This window comes from Triticum aestivum, chromosome 2A (assembly GCF_018294505.1).
Source record: "Triticum aestivum cultivar Chinese Spring chromosome 2A, IWGSC CS RefSeq v2.1, whole genome shotgun sequence".
In the NCBI taxonomy this organism is placed as follows: Eukaryota; Viridiplantae; Streptophyta; class Magnoliopsida; order Poales; family Poaceae; genus Triticum; species Triticum aestivum.
The window spans coordinates 744,290,761-744,303,273 of record NC_057797.1 but is presented as its reverse complement, the minus strand read 5'-3'; the positions used below and the strand labels follow the sequence as shown (position 1 = coordinate 744,303,273).

At 44.6% G+C, this 12,513-nt stretch overlaps 2 protein-coding genes across 3 annotated transcripts; both read left to right on the top strand.

Moving 5' to 3' along the window:
* The first annotated feature begins 4,179 nt into the window (after positions 1-4,179).
* LOC123186368 (CRIB domain-containing protein RIC10) lies at positions 4,180-5,884 on the top strand. Of its 2 annotated transcripts, none has more exons than XM_044598145.1 (4): positions 4,180-4,432; positions 4,538-4,650; positions 4,784-4,844; positions 5,434-5,884. In XM_044598145.1, exons 1-4 carry the CDS (start codon positions 4,375-4,377, stop codon positions 5,685-5,687), a joined length of 486 nt encoding a protein of 161 aa, XP_044454080.1. In that variant the 5' UTR covers positions 4,180-4,374; the 3' UTR covers positions 5,688-5,884. The 2 variants fall into 2 exon arrangements, with proteins under 2 accessions (XP_044454080.1, XP_044454079.1); XM_044598144.1 differs by having other exon boundaries at positions 4,784-4,865.
* Positions 5,885-8,437: 2,553 nt separating this feature from the next.
* LOC123186366 (protein N-lysine methyltransferase METTL21A-like) lies at positions 8,438-10,839 on the top strand. The gene has a single exon (XM_044598143.1). The coding sequence runs from the start codon at positions 8,656-8,658 to the stop codon at positions 9,307-9,309; it is 654 nt and encodes a 217-aa protein (XP_044454078.1). The 5' UTR covers positions 8,438-8,655; the 3' UTR covers positions 9,310-10,839.
* The last annotated feature ends 1,674 nt before the right edge of the window (positions 10,840-12,513 follow it).

Genomic DNA, 12,513 nt, shown 5'->3' with positions numbered 1-12,513 from the left:
AATGAGAACTGTCAAGAAACTTTGATCGTCTCAGTGATATCTCAAATGAGCTGCAAGGTCTTGGTGCTGAATATATTACCGATCATGAGATTATGAAGAAGTTGCTTCGGTCACTGGACAATTCTTTTGATACTCTCGTGATGATGATCAACGAAATACCTGGTTTCAAAAGTCTCGATCCTGCTAATGTTACGGAGAGGCTGACCACCCATAAAGAACAACAAGAAGAAAGAGATCTATATGGCTCTAGCTACCTAAAGAATCATGCTCTCAAAGCTGAAGCTATTTTTTCCTCAGATGCTGAAGAATATGCTGATGAAGACTCTGATGACCCTGACAGTATCAGCAAAGATCTCGAGCTGGTAACTAAGCATTTTCAGCAGTTTGGAAAAAAGAATCAGTCCCAGATGAAAAGCTTGAGCAGTAACTTTAAGTCCTCGCCAAGCTCAAAATCTTCTAGAGATTATACATGCTTCAAGTGGAAGAAGCCCGAGCATTTCATCTCTGTTGTCGGATGTGGAACTTCGAGCTAGAGCAAGTGGCAAAGATCTCGAGCTGGTAACTAAGCATTTTCAGCAGTTTGAAAAAAAAAGAATCAGTTCCAGAAGAAAAGCTTGAGCAGTAACTTAAAGTCCTCGTCAAGCTCAAAATCATCTAGAAACTATGCATGCTTCAAGTGCAAGAAGCCTGGACATTTCATCTCTGATTGTTCGATGTGGAAGTTGAAGCTATAGCAAGTGGCAAGTGCATCATGGGCGGTAGCAAGAGTTTCAAGAGCAAGACCAAGATCTATGATTCTATTGTTGAGAAGAAAAATAAGAAAAGTTCTCAAAGAAGAAAGATAATTCCTTCTCGAAGTCTTCATCAAGAAATCCCTCCAAGACTCACTCCAACCAGAAGAACAACTCCCACAAGGATAAGGCATGGGAAAGAAATGGACTCTGAGGAAGAAGTCTCTAAATCTGAAGAAGTTGTTGAAGAAGAATTGCGTCGAACTTCTTCAACAACAATACAAGTGATGATGAAGCTCATGCGTATATACTTGTTAAATATGAACTTAGAAATTTCACAAGTTGTTAAGTTGGGTCGGGATGGGCCCAAGCTCGGCATTTCCAGGGTGGGCTTAGCACAATTAGAGCCGAGCTAGCCTATGCGAAAACATGTATTCATAGGGCGTGTCGAATTCTTACTTGTAGCGAGTTCTTTTTTTCCAGAAGAACATGTGGCGAGTTCTAAGGATGCATGGCGTGTAGTGCGATGGTACTGGGTCAGGCCCACCAACACGACCAAAGCCACATGTCTCCTCTTCTCCTTTGCTTCTTAATTCGTACATTGTTTCATTTTATCTTTTGTTATATTTTAAAAATAATCTAAATACACATATTCCAAAAATCTAATTTACTTATTTTTTTTCTAAAAATATTCACCGGGAATTTGATCAATGTAAATGCAAAGGAAAAAAACTATTCACATACTTTAGAAAATAATAATTGATAGGATTCTTAAAAATGTTCATGGTATTTAAAAATTTAAAATAGTTGATACACTTCATATTTTTTAATTATATTCACGCGTTTCAGGATAATTTATGTGACATTTAAAAAATGTTATAAAATGGGAAAAATATATGCGTAATTTTAGAAAATGTAAGGTATCATTGAAAATATGTCCAATGCTGAATTTTTAACACTTATTCGTTAAAAATATTCAAAACATGTATTAGAAAAATGTTAATCATGTATTTGAAAAATGTTCAGCATGAATAAGAAAAATGTTCTAGATATACGGAAAATTTACATCAGGCAACATGTATTTGAAAAAAAGGTAGACATTTATTCACAAAATAAAATAAAAAAGAGAAATAGAAGAAAGGAAATCCCAAAGAAAACTGTAAAAGAAACACAAAAAACCAAAAACAACAGAAAACTGAAAAAAAAACGGCACAAAAAGCACACAAGAAAAAAAGGCGCAGAAATTTACTCCTCATGAAGGCATATTTGGCCAGCCTATCTATCGCTATAGCCCCCGCGTTCATTCATATACCCAAATCATTTTTTTGAGTAATTATACCCAAATCATGTTGGTCCGCTTAGGCGGAGCAGCTTCTATATTTTGCTTATAGTGAGCGCGATGATCGCCTTGCCTAATGGACTTGTCTTCGGCCTGGCCCGAGAAGCACACAGTTTTATCTCACAAGGCTAGCACGCCACGATTTTCTCCCTGGAAGTACCTCATGTTTTTTTCCTTCTGAACAAAATTTTATCTAATCATTTTATATTTCAAAATACCTAAAACATACATATTTGATTGATTCTTTATTTTGACTAATTTTACAAAACTTTTATACATTCAAAAAACTGTTTCGTGTATTTTAAAAATGTTAATCATGTACTCTCACCGTCTGGAATTACCTGTCGCCCAAACGGATATATTTTAGCACTGAAATATTTCTAGACACATTCATTTCAGCGAAAACTAATTCCAGACGGATGTTTAATTTTTTTTTCCATGCATACAAAATTTCCATGCAATTAATTTATGAAATTAATTCACATATTTTAAATACAAAATGAAATTTATTAACTACGCAACTAAGATTTGCGAACAAATGGTGCTGATTTTTGAAATACTTGATGGAAAGTTTCTAGATACATGGATAAAAAAAATACACTATACACTATTTTGAAAGAAAATTATAAATGCTTAAATACATCATGAACAATTTCTAGCTACAAGCGGATGAATTTTAATACACGACGGACATGTTTCAATATGTGCTGAACATTTTCTAAACATGCTAAGTATATTTTTATATATGCGATGAACCTTTTAAAGTACACGAGGGGCCTTTTTTAATACAACACGAACATTTCTTTAAATACATGGTGAATGTTTTTCGAGATATGCTGTGGCCATTTTTGAATACATGATGGGAATATTTTAAAAATACGATGATCATTTTTTATGGACGTTAACTAAAAATTAAGAATCGGAGGGAAAGAAAAGAAAAAAGAAAAAGAAAATAAGAATAAAAAAAGGAAAAACAGAACATTAACGGAAACAATCCTGGTACTAGGTGTCCAACAGGTGCAACTAGGAATGCAGACGGACTGCGTCTGCGAATCTGCTTTGATCCGCGCAGCGAGAAATCACACTAATCGTTATTACTGTAATATTCCTGTGTAAGTTATTACTGTAATATCCAGATGGTGTTCTTGGATGTTCGATAGATGTTGACATATACTCATAATTCCAATGTGGTATCTGGTATCGGAATTGTCTTTTGGATCAATCTTGATTAGGAACTCAAAGCTTTTTCTGGTTGCCTGAAAAAATAGTATCTATATATTGTTAGATTTAATGCGTTGTCAAAGAAATAGAGTCAAGATTGTGTTTTGGAGACCATAACAACGCTAGAGAAGTTTTGACCGATCAGAATACTTTTTTCTACATAAAACAAAGTAACAGACGTAACAACTCTAGAGAGGTTTTGACCGATAAAGAGCAACTTTTTTTACATGTACATAAAACAAAGTAACAGAAGTTAGACTCTGTGTATTTGGACGTTGTCATTTTTTCAGCTGCACTATGCGTAGTAACGTAAATGATGTCGAATACCCGACCAGTTGGCCGAGAAAATGTTTCATGGGCTTTCGAGATTTTGCAGTATCCACGAAACGCGGTTCTTGACTGATTATGAGCCATGTGTCCTCAACGTGGCTGCATCGATCTCGTATAATGTAGTCCACCAACTCAGATCCTAGCTCGTGTCTGTCAAACAACAGCCGGTATACAGCGGAAGAACGAGTGGCCCAGAACATCAAAACAATGCAACTCTACTCCTTACATTTAGATTGCGAGTGAATATCTTATTCACTTGTGTTTGTTTATTTTTTCAAATTGCATCCAAATCATTTACTGACAACTGAAATCAAAGTACCAATGTATGGAGACAAGAGTTTCTGGTCGACAGATCCATATAGTCTCATATTGTCATTATTCCGAGAGTAAGCATTAGAATAGTCCTATAACTTGACAGCTCCTTTGTTTATACCATTGCTGATGCCAGTTTTCTGTTCCTGAAATGTGCTGCCAGCTTGTATATGTCCTGGCAAATAAGGCCTTCCTGTGGATGAGGTCTTTAATGCCATTGTTGAAGGATGGGAGGAGACACCCCTCATTGAACAAGCAAGAAGAGAGGCATCACCTTCTATCTTGAGGTATGCGCACCATCAGTTGACCCATCTACCACTTCTCCTTCTGTGTGTGTGCCGATGAAAATTCTTTCAGGAACTAGAGCTCATTGCTCACCTTGGTTTCTTGTGCTTTTGCATTTGAAGGGCTTCAGCTGGTATCTGTGCACAACATCCACTGATGGCTTACAAGATGAAAGGGGTCTTCAAGGGCCTCAGGATTATTACTCAAATCTTTGGTATGCGATATTCTTCATGTCCTAATTGTGAAAATTTGCATTCAGTTGCATACTTCCTTATCCTTATCTTTATTCACCCTTCCCTGGTCCATGCCATGCTTGCAGTGGTGAAGGAGCAAGAGATGGAGATTGGTCATCCCATAGACGTGAAGCATGTCGCGCATATCGGTTGGGATAGCCCGACAGGGAGTGCTGCTACTTCTCCTACTCCTAGCTGGGTATATACATATCTTACAGAATTCAGAACAGTACTAAAAATCTCTTGTGGCTCATTGCCTCTTCTCGATAATCCCCATTGGTCATGACTTAATGGGAAACTGACATAGTTTCAATTTTATCCTTACTTTGCAGATGAACAACATGAATGGTACACCGGACGTTTCAACGTTGAGCAATTCCGGACCATCTACAGGTACCTCCTGGAGTTCTCAAGGTATTTTTCAGATCTTCAGTTCTGGTAGTGGTGCACATGTTTTGATCTCAATTCCTTCTGTTTCCATCACGTTAGAAGATTCTGTTATGTTTTTTTCTACAATAAGATCGTGTCTTGTTTATTATAGTGGAATGTGTAAATGGGGAAGGATACTTGCCATTCGATATTATAGGGACGTGCTGCCATGTTGCCGTTTATGCTTAGCAATCTTCTGCTAGTTCATTAATAATCATGATGGGGCATCAGAGCTGCAGGCACACATGATTGGTATTAAACAACTGAGTTGAGGGGTAAACGGACTAATGGTTGCATCATCGATAAGTTATAAAACTTTAACTCATTACTTACAATATTCTTCATATAGCTATAGTACCCAGATTTCAGCGGGGTTTTCACTAATTAACCAGACAATTCTCTTCTGGTTAATTAATGGATGAGTAAATGTTAAACTTTCCATCAAAAAATTAAGTAATTTGAAAATGTGCTATTACAAGAAAGAGTTTTTTTTTTAGGGAAACAACAAACAGTTTTGAGAACCACCGGCTGATTTGTCCAAGTTGTTTGGCAGATTTTGACCACCCTCGAGATATATCAGCCTATGGTATACCTCCAGAAAATAGTAGTCCGGGATCAACACCGTACCCTGACATACCAAAGCCACCCCGAAAGGCTAGAAGGAAGAAATCTACCAAGAACAGTTCGCCAACGGCATCATCAAGATCATCAAGGTCATCAAGATCAAGATCTAAGGGTTCACTTTCATCCACTACTCCTGACACCATTGGTGCCAATGATATTCAACGTGAAATCCGGATTGTGTAGGCTATCTTGTTTTGTACCCCCTTTCTCAGGATTATACAAGTATTTGAAAAACAACTTTGCATAGGAAATAGGAATACAAGCGTTATTTATTATTTATTGTTTCAAGTTTAGCTGAAAGGAAAACAATGGCAAAGTTAGGAAGGATGTCAAGAAGGGTACTAATATTATGATGCATGATAAATCCGGTTCTCGTCAGTTTCCGCGGTAATTTGATTGGTGACTGATCGGTGCTAGGTATAGAGGCTGTCGTGTTCTCCACAGGGATTATATTATAAGTAATCAAAACTGATCAGCACCTGAATAACTAAAACAGAGGTCTAACAGAACAACTTCACCAGATCTGAGCTCCAGATCTAAGTATTCGAGTAATAACCTAGGGGTTCGAGGAGAGATTCAACAGGTAATTCAGTATCGAGATAAAGATAGATCTACTCAAATACACAATTCCTCAGAGAGCATGATCACATAGAGTTGTCTCATGTGCATATTATCAAACACAGACTATGCAAGCACGTGAGTAGCACTAGATTCAGGGACCATAGGAGATACAACAGTGAAAAGGCAAGGGAAGAGCAATGATAATCCTAAAACCAGTTGATCTGTTTCGGGAAGGGACGATCCGATGGTGCTTGAGGAAGAAATGAACAAGCAAAGAGATCGGGTCAGCAGAATGGCCATAGACGAAGCAAATGAACAAATCGGGGACGAGGGCTTCAAGATCTTTTCTTTCACAAATACACAAGTTTAGGGGCAAGACAAAAGCACAACTCTATGCAATTTTAGCAAAATATTCCACAACTCTAGGACTAATCGTCAAGAAAAACCTCAAATCTACCGGTTGAACACGAATATGATGATAGGGCCCCACTAGTCATAGACACAAAGTAATGGATAGCTAATATGATGATTACTCATGTTTGCATAGCATCAATTTGAACAACTCATAGTCATAAAAAGCAACATACAATTATAATTTATAAACAGGAACACATTGTAATAGCAACACATACTTATAAACAACAACACATCATAAACAATAACACATTTAATAAACAACAAATTTTCCCGTGAACAACATCACATAGTCATACATTTTGAGTTCACAAATTCAGGACAAATTGTAGAGATAATTTGGCCATACTTTTCAGATTTTATATGAGTACATTGGTATGTGGGTATGGATTATACGATCCCACACCCGTACCCGCTCTACCCGATGGGTTTCAAATTTCCCTATTTATATACCCATGGGTAACATTTTGTCCCATATCTTTACCCTAATAGAGGTTTATCCACAGGGCACGTGGGCAGTGGATACCCATTGCCATCCTTACTTTTGTCCCACTCTGCTCTCTGATCTTCACATGACATTGATGAGTGGACCAACAACGGGTGATGGCTCGTTAAGTGGACTTTCCCCTCCACAAGGCCGAGAATTGCCCTCTCATCCTCCAAACGGTCCGCATTGATGCCACTACCACGTGGACACATAAAGGAAGAAATGAAAATGTACGCTGATTCAACATTGATAGCGGTCTGTGCCAAAATTCATGGGCAATGGCTAATGCTAGATTTCATGATGTATTCATTGGTACTGACCATTGGACCTACATATTTATTTTTGGAAAGGACTAATTAAAGTCAAAGATATATTTTAAGGCACATATATAGTTTTTTGCAGGAAAAACTTCTGATCTATTCATCAACTATCAAGGGAGTATAAACACCAGAAGTAAAATTACATGTTTGTCCATAGACCACCTAGCAACAACTACAAGCATTGGAAGCGAGCCGAAGGCGTGCAACCGCCACCCTTGTCACTGGAGCTAGGCAAACCTTTTTATAGTAGACACCCGAGAAGTCATCGTGCTAAGGCCCTATAAGACTAGCACACTAGAACAACAAACAGCGACGATGAAGAGAAGCGTAGATCAAAAGGATCCAACCTCTAGACACACAAACACATACAGACGGAGACTTGATCTACATGGACTGGATCTAAATGGATCCACCGAAGACAAACGTCGATCGAATTCCGTGAGATCTGCCGAAAACGAACCTTCACACGTCCTCCGCCAAAGCTAGAAACACCGCGGGGACGAGGGCTAGGCAAGGAGAATCTTATTCCATCTTCAGTGAGCCGGCGCCAACCCAAGCAGGACCAAAACCCTAACAAAACTCAAGAAGACATCCAAAAATGGAGCCCTCCCGCCGATGAGGGCTCGGATCCACTACACCTACATGGCCCTCATGCCACAAGAGACGAGGCAGACCGGCGGCGCCGATGGGAGGCACGAGAAACCCTAGCTCAGGGTGTCCCTTGGAACGAGCAAAGGGGTACGACTTGAACCTAGATGTGTTGTTAGGCACATATATAGTTGGAAAGAACACCAACATGTATGGATGTAGTCGACGGAGCCCCGACATAGATTTTGCCGTCTCCCTAGGGCGGTGAGGTTAGGGTTTCTCGTCATGTGGTGAAATTTGGTGTCAGGTGCTTCAAATCTATGCAAGGTTTCGACGACGACAAGTCCTTTAGGGCACATGCAGGAAGACTTCTCAGTTGTTATCGACAAGTTCAAGCTGGCTCCGATAGGGGAGCGGCGACAACGGCGCGTCGGTGGCTCGTTCTGGCGACAGTTTTGTTCGTTAGGTTTGAGATCCTTTGTACTCTCCCGGTGAATTTTTATAATAGATCTAATTCTTTTTTTTTGCTTGTAGTACAGATAACAATGCAAGAGGGCCCGACTTGTGAATTGAACACGGCATACAAATCCAGTCTGTAAGGAACACGGACACATCCAGGTCAGGTATGGATAGATCGAGCCAAATCGACAGCCAAGCGGCAGTCCGGCATTATCCTGAACCTTCCGTTCGTTCGGAAGCTTTCGGTTAATAAAGCCGTGCGATCTAATACCGCCTGTCTAAATCTGGAGCCCAACGCGATCAAGCAGATAAGCCACACGTGATGCATGCGGTGCTGCACGTCGACGTGGCCGGCCGCGCCCTGGCCGTGGTGGAGCGCGACGGCGCGCACGACCCGGCCACGGGGCGCGCGCTCACCGGCTCCTGGCTCTGGGACTCCGCCGTCGTCCTCGCCACCCACCTTGCCTCGGCCAGACCCGGGACGATCCACGGCGCCACCGTTCTCGAGCTCGGCGCCGGCACCGGCCTCCCGGGCATCGCGGCCGTCGCGTGCCTCGGCGCCGCGCGCTGCGTGCTCACGGACGTGGGGCTGCTCCTGCCGGGCCTCAGGGCCAACGCCGAGGCCAACGGTCTCACGACCGCGCAGGCGGACGTGCGAGAGCTGCGCTGGGGCGAGGACGCCGACCTGCCCGATTGCGAGCTCCTGCGCGTGGACGTGGTGCTCATGTCCGACGTGTTCTATGATCCGGAGGAGATGCCGGCGATGGCAGCCACGTTGCGCAGGCTGTGGCGGGACGGCACGGTGGGGTGGGCGGCCAGCGAGGTGCGGTGTGGCGTGCAGGATTGCGTGGACGTGCTGCGGGAGCACGGCTTCGATGTGGCCGAGGTCGACAGGGTCACCAGGCCGCTGCTGCGCGACCCCACACAGGCCTCCGACTTCGCCGTCTACCGCGTCGAACCCTGGCGGCCTCATTAGGGTTTTCTTTTTTTTTCTTTTTTTCGGCAATCAAGAGAGCTTTATTAAATCACAGCAGACCTATGACAATCAGCCATCAAGCTGGTCACTAGGAAGCTAGGTATCACATCAAGCCAGCATTCGGTCATATTCAATGTGCAAGCATGTTTAGCATATAGATGAGCCGAAACATTAGCCGAACAATTTATATGAAGTACACTAAATAAAGAAGTGAATTGCATAAAACCACCACATTTAGGGCTTCACTTGCAGAAAACCACCGGGTCATTAATTTTTTGCAAAATCACCGCGGATTCGGTAAACTTGTTGCAAATAGCACTAATCGGGCGATTTGCTGCGTTTGATCACTTTCTGACAAGTGGGGCTGGGCTGTAAGGAGCTGACTTGGCAAAACATTTACATACACCTCCTTAGATCTAAAAACAAAAAGCAATCGACCCCCTCGCCCCTCCTCCCAGACCTGTCCCCGACCGCCCGACCTCGACTTCTGCCCCTCGCCGGAGTGGAGATGTCCCCGCACGCGTCGGCCATCTCCGCAAGCACGAGGGCCAGCAGCGCACTGCCGTTGTCGGGGAGCCGGAGCTCCTGTGTAGTGTCTGTGGCGTGGACTTCGTGGAGGCGGCGTCGGGAGCTCGGCCTTCAAGCCACGGCGGCGTCCGCCGGGATGCCGTGGCCGCGCCTCGGCCTTCTGCCAAGGATGCCCAGCGCCCCTCGACGCTGTGGATGCTGGCCAACCTCCAAGCGCTTCGGCCGCCGTCGGCGGCGCGCGGCGCCGCCCATCTCCGGCGCCTCCTCCCCTCCTCCTACACCTCCCACTTCCCCTCGCTCGTGCAGCCGCAGCGGAGCGTCCACGCCCACAGGAGAGCCCCGCAGCCCCGTGCGCACGCGCCACCGAGCCTCGCGCCGCTCTGGCCGGACTTCCCCGCAGTTCGACGGTGCACCGGGCACAACCGCCGCCCCCTCTCCATCTTCTTCCTCCCCTGTCTTTCTCCCTCTCTCTCTCTCTCTCTCTCTCTCTCTCTCTCTCTCTCCAGGACGTTCGCGGAAGCTGGACGAAGCCGGATCCGCCGCCGGCTATGAGCTCGTACACAGGAGAAGGAGAAGATACCTTATCCCTTGAAAAAGGGAGGAGGAAGGGATGGTAGGCGGGGCAGCAATGGTCGCCGACGTGTTGTCGGCGGCGACGAGGTCGCCGGAGTGGGCTCCTCGCCGGATTTGGTGTCCGGCTTCGCCGCCGCCGCCTGGGAGGAGGCAGAGGACGGTGGTGAAAGGGGGGGGCCCTGATTGCTTTTTAAATTTTCTAATAAGGGTGCATTTGTAAAATTCAGGGGGGTGTATGTATTTTTTTGGCCAAGTCAGCTCCTTACAACCCGGCCCCACTTGTCAGAAAGTGATCAAACGCAGCAAATCGCCCGATTAGTGCTATTTGCAACAAGTTTACCGAATCTGCGGTGATTTTTGCAAAAAATTAGTGACCCGGTGGTTTTCTGCAAGTGAAGCCCCAAATGTGGTGGTTTTATGCAATTCACTCCTAAATAAAGAGAAATTGCTAACTAGCTCTTCAATTTCAAGTAAGATTAGAGCCACAATTGAACGAGAATTGTGGCGAGTATTCCAGAGTTGCACCAACTCCAGGCAGTCCAGCTCCATGATCACATGTGTGAGTCCCCGCAGACTTGCGAAACGAGCCCCCTCACACATTACCAAAGCCTCCGCAATTAATGGATCCGAGATCCCCAGGTGCGGCTTACACCAGGCTCCCAGGTATGTAGACATGGATCGAGCGATGCCACCCACACCGCTACAATTATCTTCGAAGTTGATAGCCCCATCTGTTGTAATCTTGACAATGCCCGGGTCCGGTGGCTTCCAACCATAACCTGGTAGAATTTTTGCTGCACTACGTGGCAATTCCAACAGAGCTAGCGACTCCTTGATGGATCGCAATGAAATCATGGGATCAAGCCATTCCTGATCATGCTTGATTCTGTTCCGTGAATGCCATATAGACCACATGATAGTGATGATTTTGTTGGGGAACGTAGTAATTTCAAAAAAAAATTCCTACGCACACGCAAGATCATGGTGATGCATAGCAACGAGAGGGGAGAGTGTGATCTACGTACCCTTGTAGACCGACAGCGGAAGCGTTAGCACAACGCGGTTGATGTAGTCGTACGTCTTCACGGCCCGATCGATCAAGCACCGAAACTACGGCACCTCCGAGTTCTAGCACATGTTCAGCTCGATGACGATCCCCGGACTCCGATCCAGCAAAGTGTCGGGGAAGAGTTCCGTCAGCACGACGGCGTGGTGACGATCTTGATGTACTACCGTCGCAGGGCTTCGCCTAAGCACCGCTACAATATTATCGAGGATTATGGTGGAAGGGGGCACCGCACACGGCTAAGAATATGATCACGTGGATCAACTTGTGTGTCTAGGGGTGCCCCCTGCCCCCGTATATAAAGGAGCAGGGGAGGTGCGGCCGGCCAGGAGGAGGGCGCGCCAGGAGGAGTCCTACTCCCACCGGGAGTAGGATTCCCCCCCTTTCCTAGTTGGAATAGGATTCGGGAGGGGGAAAGAGGAGAGAGAGAAGGAAGGGGGGGCGCCGCCCCCCTCTCCTTGTCCTATTCGGACTAGGGGGGAGGGGCGCGCGGCCCAGCCCTGGCCACCTCTCCTCTCTTCCACTAAAGCCCACTAAGGCCCATATACCTCCCGGGGGGTTCCGGTAACCTCCCGGTACTCCGGTAAAATCCCGATTTCACCCGGAACACTTCCGATATCCAAATATAGGCTTCCAATATATCAATCTTTATGTCTCGACCATTTCGAGACTCCTCGTCATGTCCGTGATCACATCCGGGACTCCGAACAAACTTCGGTACATCAAAATGCATAAACTCATAATATAACTGTCATCAAAACCTTAAGCGTGCGGACCCTACGGGTTCGAGAACAATGTAGACATGACCGAGACACGTCTCCGGTCAATAACCAATAGCGGAACCTGGATGCTCATATTGGCTCCCACATATTCTACGAAGATCTTTATCGGTCAGACCGCATAACAACATACGTTGTTCCCTTTGTCATCGGTATGTTACTTGCCCGAGATTCGATCGTCGGTATCTCAATACCTAGTTCAATCTCGTTACCGGCAAGTCTCTTTACTCGTTTCGTAATACATCATCTTGCAACTAA